A 12200-nucleotide genomic window follows, 5' to 3' on the forward strand; every position below is an offset into this window, starting at 1 on the left:
TGGAGGTTTTTGAAGAGAGCTTTGCTACAGGATCTTTACCTCAGAGCTGTAGGAGAGCGGTTCTAACACTGTTACCCAAAACGGTGATCTTCAAGATATTAAGGACTGAAGGCCTGTCTCTTTATTATGCACTGATTATAAAATGCTGCAAAAGTGCTGGCAAACAGACTGAAGAAGGTGATGGATCAAGTTGTCCATCAAACACAAACCTACTGCGTGCCAGGCAGGTCTATTCTCTGATTTCACTGCTGGGGAATAAGCTCACGGAAATGCAGGTGGACGCCCCACTGGTAGGTTGGATTACGGACTATTTAACAAGTCGACCACAGCATGTCCGCCTGAAGAGCTGCCGCTCAGATAACATTCTGAGCAGCACAGGGGCGCCGCAGGGGACGGTCCTATCACCCCTCCTCTTCACCCTCTACACATCTGACTTCAGGTACAAGTCTCAGTCATGCCATCTGCAGAAATTCTCAGATGACTCTGCCATCGTGGGCTGTATCAGGGATGGACAGGAGGAGGAGTACAGGAGTGTGGTGGACAGCTTTGTCGAGTGGTGTGAGCTAAACCACCTACAACTTAACATCACAAAGACAAAGGAACTGATTATGGACTTTAGGAAGCAGGCTCCTCCTCCTACCCCTGTCACCATCAGAGGGGCTGACGTGGAGATCGTTGAGGACTACCGGTACCTGGGGGTACACTTGGACTGTAAACTGGACTGGACCAAGAACACCAATGCTATCTACAAAAAAGGGCAGAGTCGGCTTTTCCTACTGAGGCGGCTCAGGTCCTTCAATGTTGGTAGGAAAATGCTGACCATGTTCTATCACTCGGTGTTGGAGAGCGTCGTGTTCTTTGCAGCTGTGTGCTGGGGAAGTGGGGTGAAGACAGCTGATGCCAACAGGCTGAACAAACTGATTAGAAAGGCTGGTTCTGTCCTGGGTGTCAGACTTGAGAACCTGGAGGAGGTGTCTGAGAGGAGAATGCTAAAAAAGCTTCTTTCTATCATGGACAACCCCTCCCACCCCGTGCACGCCCCCATGATGGACCATCGGAGCAAACGCAGCAAAAGACTCATTGCCCCGAAATGCAGAACTGACCGCCACAGGAAATCCTTTGTACCGGTGGCAATAAGACTGTTTAACTCTTCCTCACTCTGTAGGTGATTCTCCTGAGACTATTACCTATGTTATTCTGTTCCCTCCAGACCGTGCAATATTACCCAAGAGTACTTATTGAATATTTGTTTTCATCGCCCCATCATATGCTGCTACTCCAGTCTATTGCACAATACTTTGTCACTTTCTAGAACCGCCTGCACTGATAGTTTAGTTATTTATTCACCAGGATATAGTTATGCATATTACTTTGTTAGAGTTATCCGATTATTTGTCTTGCACTATCCTACTGTATATTACTGTACACTATTCTTATTGTATATATTGTATATCTTATATCTATTTCATCTGTTCCTCGGTCTCTCCTGCTGCTTTGAGCATGTACATGACAAAAGAATTTCCCTCGGGATAAATAAAGTTGTTCTTATTCTTATAATGTGTCACTAGTCAGAGCTATTTTGGAGGTCTCCAGTTCATTGGGATGTGATATTGGTCTGATTTCTCTGGACCAAGAAAAGGCTTTTGACAGAGTTGAGCACCGTTACCTCTGGAGTGTGTTGCAAAGGTTTGTTCTCGGCACTGACTTAATTACCAAGATTATGGTGTTGTACAAAGACATTGAAAGTGTACTGAAAATAAACTGTTGTTTGTGTAAACCTTTTAAAGTGACCAGAGGTATCAGGCAAGGTTGTTCGCTGTCTGGTATGTCATATGCTCTGTCTATTGAACCAGTGTTAAATGATGTTAGGTGTTCTATTGCTGGGATGAGTTCAGCAGGTTTGAACATGTCTTTTAACCTATCTGCATATGCTGGTGATATTATTGCTTTTGTTAGAAGTCAAAAAGATGTCAATAAGTTAGGAATGATTGTTGAAAACTTCTGCAGATTTTCAGCTGCACGAGTAAACTGGGCTAATAATGAGGCTCTTGCAGTAGGATATTGTCGTGCTGGACTCCCGCAACTTCCAGGTGTTTTGAAGTGGAAAAGTCGTTGTTTGAAATATTTGGGTGTGTACTTGGGAGATGAAGATACAGTTAACAAGAACTGGGAAGGGGTGTTGGGTACAGTTGAGGGGAAATTAGGGAAGTGGAGATGGTTATTACCCCAGATGTCATATAGGGGGAGGGCGCTGATTATAAACAGCTTAGTTGCTTCTGTATTGTGGCATCGATTAGCTTGTCTGGAGCCACTGCCTGGCTTATTGTGTAAACATCAATCTTTGTTGATCAATTTTTTGGGGGGGATAACCGACACTGGTTACCCCAGGCTGCACTTTTTTTGCCCAAAGAGGAAGGTGGACAAGGGCTGGTTCGCCTAGAGAGCAGAACTGTGTCTCGTTTGGCTCTTGATGAAGGCGGTCACACTTTTTCCCTCTCCCTTATCTTTCCTGCTTGGCTTTCTCGTGTCTCTGTCTAGTCTTGTCTACTTGTCTCCCTTTACACTGGAAGAGTCTTACAGTCTGTTCTCAAACACCTAAAAGAAGAATTACGGATTTGATCAACTGGTCCCTGAATGCAATTGACGCCCTCTTCTCCACGAGAAGCCTGGGTTCGGGAGAGCCCCCGTGCCCTTTATTCCATACAATTATTATTATTATTCCATACAAACACTTTTGAGCATTAACCATCCGGATGGGAGATGTGCATGAAGAGGGTCACAGCAGATCTCAAAATGTCAGACTGTTACTCAAACTCTTATAGCCTCTGGTGGCCCCCACCTAGCCATAAAACCAACAATCAGAAAAGCAAGGCCACGATTGTCTGCAAACAGTATTCTCTTTATAAATCAGCAGGATGGAATGTCATAAAACAGTGTAACTCATTCACAGTAAATCAGCAGTATAATGTAATACAAATCAGTCTAATAAATCTTATAGTTGTCACCTTCTTCTAAGTCAGGAGTATAATGACATCTTGGAGAAGCTTGCGGCTGCTGTGAGTACTGAGACTCTGACAACATCTGACAACATCTGGGAGAGGCTCGCGGCTGTCGTGAACACTGGTGGTGAGAGACCAGTGAAGGACCTTAGACGACTGTAAAATTGACATGCAGTGGTTCGCGCTAAAGAAAGAACACCACCGTTATTTCATGCGGCTACCATATCGGCGCCAGCTGCGGTCTGGAGGCTGGAGCTGAACATAGCAAACAATCTCTCCCCTGATAGCAAACTGTGTTTAGACTGTTAGACTTTTCCAAACGCCTTGGTATGCTGATCTCCAAGGCCGAGTCGGAACGGCGGGTGTGTATGTAGCTGCTGAGGGACAGAGTGCAGATGCAAGTGATTTGTGTCCATTTTGTGAGGAAACAAAGAGTTTGTGAGCAAGTCCTACAATAATAACAGTAAGATTTTGAGAAAGCCCCCCAAAATAGCTAAGTTTTGATGAATAGATTGTGTGTACAGAGCGTAAATTGAGTGAGTTAGAAGCATTTGTTGGGAGGTGAGAGAGCAGATTGAGATGGGCTGTTGAGCAGCTGAGAGAGCTGATTGTGGCAGTGTTTTGCTGAGAAGAGAGAAGAGGAAAGAAAGAGCAAGTGTCATTATTTGAAAGAGAGAAAGATGGCGGGCAGGCCGCCTTTGCGCAAAGAAAAAGGAAAAGAAAAGGGCAAAAGAGTGAGGGGCTCCGGTTCTTTAAGCGCAGCCCAGAAGCCCACTAGCTGCTGAGGGACAGCGTGGATTCGAACCAGCGACCTCAGGTGTCACACACGAGCTAGTAGCCTGGCAGTATACTCCTGCGCCACCTGCGCAAGCCGGAAGAATCGGGACATATTTGGTATATTTAAGTTCTATAAACATGCTCCTACGCAGGGGCGATTTTAGCCCATTTCTGGGGGTGCTTCAGCTCCCCCAAAATGAATCAAAGCACCCCCAAAGATTTCTTACTTCTTTTTTTTTTTTTTTTGACAATATTTGCTGTTTGTGTGACACACTACTAAAAATATAAAAAGCATACAGTACTTGGTTGAGACGGAACATTTGAACAACAAAAGTATAGAGAACCCCTCCCCCCTCCCAAAATGGTTTGTTCCAGCTCGCCCCCACTCTGGCTCTAGGGTCGTTGCTGCCACAGCGATGGTAGCGGAGACGCAGCGGAGCGGAGGTGGATTGGCTGGATTAAAACAGGACATATTAGCAGCATTTAACCTTCAGTTACTCTTTATGTAGTTAGATAGGAGTCGTGTTTCTTTTTAGCTGAAAAACCTTACACCCAGGTAACCTGCAGTGCTGAAAACGTGTTTTCCAATGATGTTTGCTACCCTACAATCCGTCCTACTCTGTAGTAAATTCTGCGACATTTGACCGTCCTGTTGCTCCCACTGAAATGTATACAGCCTATTTAAAATCTAAAACTTAAAATTGTCCGTAGCCTGCCGTTGTTACCACTGTCCTGTTTGAAATGGATACTAACTAGCTAACTGACTGAATGCCCATTAACCTTATAACTCCTGTTGTGTGTGTGTGTGTTTGTGTACAGAGAGACAGCCAGGTTCATAATGGATATAAGGAAGGCTTTTTCAAAAACAGGAGCCACATTCAGGTAAAAGTGTAAGAACAAATGATCCATCAATAAAGGATAATGTTGGATCAGTGTTTCAATATTTTATATCTTTTATTAGATGTTCATGTGGTTTGGTTATTTGCCTTTTGGTTGAAAGTACACTGAGAGAGGACTTTTCGTTAGTGATCCTAATAATTTTTTTTTTCACATGAATGTAATTTTTTCATCTAATTGAATACAATCTATTTGTGTATGATTGTCAGTCCAAAGAGGGAGAGAGGAAAGAGGGGAACGTGAGGAGAAAGTACAAGGTCAGGAAGAACCAGGTAAGAAAACAGACAGGGAACAGTGACAGGCAAAAGAGAAACTATGAAACTGACGAAGAGAAAAAACCTGATTTTACTCATACAGTCTGGAAGTTGTGTCCTCCCTATATTAAAGCTGCTATCTGCAAAACAAACTGGGTTGAAACATTTTTGACCCTCTTTAACAACATTCCAACATAACATTATCATTGATTGGGGAGATTAAAATGAATGATATATTTTTATGTGGTTCAGCCACAACTCTACTAAAACCTCAGCCAGTAATAGGTAGGCCAACTTTTGGACTGTCCAGTTGTGTGTATGACTGCCGCATACAGACCCCCTTATCAGTGTTTCTCAAACTTTTTACAGTGCACACCACCTGAGAAAAATGTCAAGCTCTCCCAAGTACCACTATGAAAGCATGAAACTCATAAATCTTACAACACAAAATTAGTATTATTAAATTAGTATCTGCAGTAAAGATTTTTTCATACATTGTATACATTCTACCACAGGCAAAGTTGCCTCCATTTTTATAGTACTTGTTGACCACCTCCACCTCCTCTCTCTCTATCTGAACTGTCAGTGGACCTGGTCTGGACCTCCCGAAGTCCACAACCAGTTCCTTGGTCTTTGAAGTGTTGAGTTGCAGGTGGTTTGTGTGACTCCATGTAACAAAGTTTCTCACAAGACTCCTGTACTCCTCTTCCTGGTCATCCTAGATGAGGGGTAGGCAACTCCAGGCCTCGAGTGCCGGTGTCCTGGAGGTTTTAGATGTGTCCATGATCCATCACAGCTGATTTAAAGGGCTAAATGGCTCCTCAGCATTTCTTGAAGTTCTCCAGAGGCCTGGTAATGAACTAATCATTTGATTCAGGTGTGTTAACCCAGGGTGTGATCTAAAACCTGCAGGACACTGGCACTCGAGGCCTGGAGTTGCCTACCCCTGTCCTAGATACACCCCATGATGACTGTGTCGTCCACAAACATCTGAGATTCAGAGTTGTAGCAGACATCAGAGGTGTACAGGGTGGAGAGAAGAGGGGACAGCACAGTTCCCTGTGGTGCTCCTGTGCTGCTGACCACAGTGTCAGACGTGACGTCCTTCAGCTTGACGTACTGTGGTCTGTCAGTGAGGTAGTTGGTTTTTAATAGTATTCATTTATTTCTCCTCTGACTTTGGCCTGGGTCTTGCGGTTCCAGTGAAAGGAAATCTTAACGCTTCAGGTTACCAAGACGTTTTGGACCAGTCTGTGCTTAAAACACTGTGAGAACAGTTTAGGGAGGGTGTTTTTCCCTTCCAACACGACTGTGACCTAATGCACAAACATGGTCCATAAAGACATGATTGAATGTGTCTGGCATAGAAGCAGAGTGGCTTGCTTTGAGCCCTGATCTTAACTCCTAGATCACCATTGTGATGAACCAGAATGAACCCCTCAGTTTCTTGCACCGTCACAATGAGGCTTTTTCCACCGAGCCTCTGAAAAACACTGGCAAAGGAGCTCCTCTGGGCTTTTACCACGTCCAGAATGTGAGTGCACACACACACATCTGCACCTACACACACACTAACTGTGCTTCAACGATTTTATTCTAACTCAGTTTGTCAAACCCTTTATTTTTATCTGTTGGAGCAGATTTCTGTCGAAGTTACAGAGTCTTTTATTGAGAACATCAAGAGCAAGCCCGTCGTGTTTGAAGTGTTCAGCCACTACCAGCAGCACCCGCTGCACCTCCATGGCCAGGACGTGAACAGGTTGGTGGGGGTCAAACAGCAGATCCAGTCATGCAGTGATAATTCATATTTAATGCAGCAGATTTTGTTAGAAATGTGTAAACGATTGTATTCTAATCACATTGGCTAATTTTATATGCATATATAAATAAAAGGTATTTTTATTAAGTCAACATTCCTCCAACAGCATCCAGGAAATACTATCCTATTCCCATCCGTTGCTTAGAAACTGTCCTGAGGAGACAGCTTCAGGATCAATGACATGTCATTCACACCAATGAAGACGTGAGTAGAGCAGTTTTCAAGTGTAATAACATTCCTTTCGATCATATTGAGTATAGACGAATGCAACTGTGAGCTTTAGCGATTAGCCCGTTTCAACAGGACCGTGATCTTGATGTGTGAGACAGCAGGGTGCTGCCACTGGTGTTGTAATCTGTGATTTAGTTCCTCCTAACATTTCAGTTTGCTTCCAGTATCTATCCTCTGTGATTACTGGCTCTATAGACAGATTTAATAGAAGTGTGTGAGCTACTGGCTCAGTATAAAGGGTCAGTAGTGTTTTCACGTCACCTATCCATCCTCCATTCAGTCACCCAAAGCATGTAGTAAATACTCCTCACTTTTATTCATCTTCTCTTCAATTCAGAAAATTTTCAGCTTGATAACATTGAGCTTCTGTGTGTGTGTGTGTGTGTGTGTGTGTGTGTGTGTGTGTGTGTGTGTGTGTGTGTGTGTGTCATTGTTTTTGTCCTCTGCTTTAGGTGAGATCTGAATGGCATCAGGCAAAGTTGCTAAGCTTGACATCACAGACAACAACGACGGCACAGTTGCTGTCGAATATGCTCCCACAGAGGCCGGTCTGCATGAGATGGATCCATGCACATCCCGGGTATCTGCATATGTTTAGGAGTAATGTGTGGGAATAAAGTGCATGGAGAAAATAGTTTGGAAGGAAGTCACTAACCACTCTTTTTCTGTCTGTCAACAGGAAGTCCCTTGCAGTTCTACGTGGATTACATGTGCCTATGGCCCTGGCCTTATCCACGGGACGGTCAACAAGCCAGCTGTCTTTACTGTTAACACCAAAGAGGCTGGAGAAGGTAGGTAACAGTCACATGGCCAAACACACATTGTGTGCTGTGGAATGCTATAACTTACTTGCTTCCTCAGATTTTCAACACACGGGACACTGTCTGTTCATATCACATCTTTGTAGGTGGTTTGTCTTTTGTCTCTGGCCATTAAGGGTCCATCCAAGGCTGGACTGTGTGGACAACCATGGCGGAACCTGCACTGTGTCTTACCTTCCAGTGCTGCCATGAGACTGCAGCATCCTTGTTAAATACAATGACAAACACACCCCAGGCAGCCCCTTGTCTGCTAGGATTACTGCTAACATCAGTGTAGACCATCCATGCAGCCTCTAAGATGGCAGCCCAAACACTACAGTAAAGTAATTCATTTCCTGCTGGATCTGGAGATGTTCCAAGACTACATACCTGGAAACATTCTGATCAGATGCCCCAAACCACCTGCTTCTCCCCTCTCCTGCAGCTCAGCCACAAACCACAGCCCACCACAATATGATAGAAAAGGTGCATTTATGCCATTAGTGTGCCCTAGGAATCACTGCTGGATCTCTAGGTGACGATTCCATGAGGATGTACCATCTGAAGGTGGGCTGAGCTGCAGATATTCCACTGGACATAGGAGAGCTTGACCTCAGCCAGCTGACAGCCTCTCTTACAACACCCTCGGTGCGAGAGGAGCCCTGCCTGCTGAAGATGCTGCGTAACGCTCACATTGGTGAGTGTCCGTCTGATAAGTGAGAAGTTTGCTAAACAATGAGACTCATCAGAATCCAAATACTTTATTAATCACTGAGTAAAAGACAGAGGGGGAAAAGTAATAAAAGTTAAAGCATGGAGAAAGAATCAGGAGCAACTGAAACAGGCTGCATACACACAAGAATAAGCGTTAACCCTCATCTGTTTTGTCTGTCTGTCTTAGGAATCTCCTTTGTTTCCAAGGAGATTGGTGAGCACCTTGTTAACATCAAGAAGAACGGCCGTCATGTTCCCAGCAGCCCAATTGCTGTTATGATCAAGCAGTCAGGGATTGGTGATGTGAGCCGTGTGAGTGGACCGGGGCTGACCGAGGACAGGACCTTTCAGCCTGCAGAGTTCATCGTGATGCAGGTAAATGCTCAGTGAAAGCATAGATACTAGAGATGGCACCATACCACTTTTTTATTTACCAATATGATAAATTTTCCTGGTCGGTACAGTGTTATCCACACAAAAGTTGATATAGTCTCTTCTGCAGGTTGTTAGGCTGTCGATATCCTCCTACAGCGGCTGAGATCCTTTGGTGTGAACAGGACTCTTCTAAGGACGTTCTACGACACTGTGGTGGCGTCTGCTGTCTTTTATGCTGTGGTCTGCTGCAGTGGTGGAATGGCAGAGAGGGACTGGGGGAAACTTAACAAACTGGTCAAGAGGCCCAGCTCTGTCCTGGACTGTCTGCTGAAGTTCATTGAGCAGATAAGCTAACATCCATCATGGACAGCCCCTCCCACCCCTTGCATGAGACTGTACGAGCACTGAGCAGCTCGTTCAGCAGAAGACTTTTACACCCACAGTGTAGGAAGGAGCGCTACCAATTCAGTCATTCTTACCAGCAGCTGTCAGACTATAATCCAGTTTAACATGGTTATCTGACTCATCACCTGTTTAATTAACATATCAATGTTTTTAATTGCTGCTGCTCACTTGCAGCTTGTTTGTACACTGTATATTTCACCAGGATCATTTCTTCTTCATTTCTCCTTTTCTTCTTCAGTCTTCTTTTGCGGCTCTTTCACTGAATTTTAGTCAGAGCGCGGTGAAACTTGGTGTTTGGTATCGATGATAGCTCTGGAAGATAGCTTGTGGTTCAGTTTTGTTTGTTTAGTGGACTTGTGTGCATTTACGTAACAGCTCTTTTAATCATGGCTTCTTTTCGTTGTGTTTGGTGGTTGTAGAAATGGTTTATATGAGATTTTAGCTGAGATGTGCCCACAGAGTGAATGTAAAATGCAAATGAAGCAGTAGAAACAGTCTACGTCATTTCCTGGATGCTGTACGAAAAGTAACGGTAAGAAATCGAAGGCGTGACCGTTATGATTTGTAATATATTATCTGTGTGTGCGCTGAGTAAGTCCTCTGTAAAATGGCTGCCTGGCTGAACAAAACAGAGTGGGATCAAGTTCGCCACAACTTGTTCTCCAGGGACTCCTCTCTGCAAAGGTTAGCCTTACAGAGGATATCGGCTTGGAGGGACAGGTGTCCCAATATCTCTAGTTCTGTGGCCATTGACTGCACAGAGGCTCTGGTTCGCTGCCAGGTGCGTGACCGGTCCGGACCGCTAAATGACGAAGAGCTGGCGCTAATGTACGGGATGGCCTTGGTGAGGTTTGTTAGCCTCATCTCCGAGGGCAAAAAGAAGAGGAAGCCCCTGTCGCGTTCCTGGGTCTGTTGACCCAGCGTTTTGAGTTTTAGTTTATTTTGATGTTTATGGTTTATTTTTAAGTTCATTAGGTTATCTAAGCTTATTTGTTTATTTAGATTCCCCTTGTGTCTTCTACCCCTGTGTTTTAGTCTCCTATTGCCCTTTGTGTTTCATGCTGCGTGTCTTATGTTGTCAAGTTTATATTGTCTTGTCTGCATCTCATGTTTTCTGTTTTATTTTGAAGGTCTGTGTCCTATGTTAGTGTAGTCAGCTTTGCTTCCTTTGTCTCCTTATGTCAGACCAGTGTCAGCTGTTTCCCCATGTGTTTCCACTTCCCCTAATCACCCTTGTCTGTTGTTCAACGTCATGTTTCCAGGATTTTCCATGATTAGGTTTTTTGCAATGTTCAAGGTTTTGTTCTTTACCTTTTTGTGTTTAGCATTTAGTTTTCCCAGTTTAGTTCTAGTTAGGTTCTTTCTTGTGTGCATCTGCCTTTTTGTTTTTGTAGCTTTTTATCAGCCATATTAATCTGCTCGCTTTTTGTTGATAGTCAAGTTTTGGTCCAAGTTCCTTCGTGTCTGCATTTTGGGTCCGCTCTTCACTATACATACAGTCTGCCTCTGCCAGACTGTGACAGCCCCGGATGATGAGGATCGGGGCTAAAAAGCTAAAGATCCCAGTGTGGTTGGTACATCTGAGGCACAGGGCCACTCACTGGACGACTCCTCCATCCCTGAAGTCGTTGCGACAGGGATGTGAGGCGGCGCTGGAGTGGCTCAAAGAAGAGCACTGGGCCAAGTATAAGGAGACTGACCTCAAGCGGCAGGAAGGTGGCATGTTAAAAAGAATCAAAAAGTCTGCCTTGCAGTCCAGGAATCAGTTGATTGATGTGCTGCTGGGGGATGGATTTCTGGTTCCTACAGTTGGGCAGCTGGAAGAATTTGGCTGTGACACCTCATACTGTGCCAGTCTCACTGAGCCCAGATTGCCAAAAACGTTTCTGCGCTTTTGGCTGCCCCTGCTTAAGATGGTCAGCTCACCAGCATTTATCCAAGTCTTCCTTGAGAAGCTCTTTGCGAAGCAGAAGCTGCTCACCAAAGAGCCCAAAGGTCACAGGGCTTTCTACATTGCAGCCTGGATTTCAGAAGTCCTCCTATGCAATAGGAAGAAAGGTGCCAGGAGGAAGCACAGGATCTTTAGGAACCGGATCCAGCTGAAGGGGTTGGACCTAATATCTTTGTGCCTGGATGCCCCCTCCATCAGCATGCCTCACCTGCTCCAGTTAATCCTGGATGACATGGAGCACTGAAATCAAAATATAAAAATAAAATCTGTTCAGAGATATTAATAATGTTCATAGTTGATGTCTTTAAGTTGATTATTTCATGTCACATATCGCCCTATGTTTTTATTTCTTTTAATCATCTTAATTGTACAGCACATTGGTTGATCTGTTAAATGTGCTATAAAAATAAATTTGACTTTGACATTTATGATTTGAAGAGTCTGTTTGTTTATTTTGATCTTTTCTGTACAGCTGATCAGAGTTGGTTTCACCCGAGGTCGTTAACTAAAACAATTTGTTCAAAAGACAGAATTTTCTGAGAGACTTAACAAAGTAAAAGTTTTGATTATTCAATTCTCTGTTAATTCAACTCAGTGTTTATATAAGTAAACATAAACTATGGGGGTGTCCAAATTCAGATGCTGCATCCTGCTGAGGCCACATTTGTAGGCCGATTACGTCACAGCGATGCAACGAAGGCTGTCCAAATTCGTAGACTCCTCTAAATGCAGCCGACAAATGCGTCCTCCTTTTCCCCAGATTTGAAGGATGCGTCGGGTATATCCATCGTGACCCACCATATCCCACAATTCATAGCATGCCCCAGCCGGCGGCAGCCACTTAGTTTTAATATTACTCTTATTACTCTTTCTGGGTGTGCAGACACAGGCAGCTATACAGCCAACTTCTGTGTTCTAGGCTTCAGTTCATTTCATCTCATTTTACTCACTGATCTGAACCTCTTCAGGTCCTGGGTT

General features: G+C 44.2%; 2 protein-coding genes across 3 annotated transcripts; both read left to right on the top strand.

The window, feature by feature from the left end:
• The first annotated feature begins 4219 nt into the window (after window positions 1-4219).
• LOC134619296 (filamin-A-like) lies at window positions 4220-9058 on the top strand. 2 transcript variants are annotated; one of them, XM_065469618.1, is made up of 11 exons: window positions 4220-4332; window positions 4596-4658; window positions 4883-4945; window positions 6336-6461; window positions 6568-6686; window positions 6853-6950; window positions 7430-7557; window positions 7657-7768; window positions 7885-8474; window positions 8679-8866; window positions 8994-9058. In XM_065469618.1, exons 9-11 carry the CDS (start codon window positions 8453-8455, stop codon window positions 9027-9029), a joined length of 246 nt encoding a protein of 81 aa, XP_065325690.1. In that variant the 5' UTR covers window positions 4220-4332; window positions 4596-4658; window positions 4883-4945; window positions 6336-6461; window positions 6568-6686; window positions 6853-6950; window positions 7430-7557; window positions 7657-7768; window positions 7885-8452; the 3' UTR covers window positions 9030-9058. The 2 variants fall into 2 exon arrangements, 1 of the variants encoding a protein (XP_065325690.1); XR_010573357.1 differs by lacking the exon at window positions 4883-4945.
• Window positions 9059-9105: 47 nt separating this feature from the next.
• On the top strand, window positions 9106-11560 carry LOC134618142 (ribosomal biogenesis protein LAS1L-like). Its single transcript, XM_063463443.1, has one exon. The coding sequence runs from the start codon at window positions 10801-10803 to the stop codon at window positions 11464-11466; it is 666 nt and encodes a 221-aa protein (XP_063319513.1). The 5' UTR covers window positions 9106-10800; the 3' UTR covers window positions 11467-11560.
• Window positions 11561-12200: the final 640 nt, after the last annotated feature.

Source organism: Pelmatolapia mariae, linkage group LG20 (genome assembly GCF_036321145.2).
Source record: "Pelmatolapia mariae isolate MD_Pm_ZW linkage group LG20, Pm_UMD_F_2, whole genome shotgun sequence".
NCBI classification, from domain to species: Eukaryota; Metazoa; Chordata; class Actinopteri; order Cichliformes; family Cichlidae; genus Pelmatolapia; species Pelmatolapia mariae.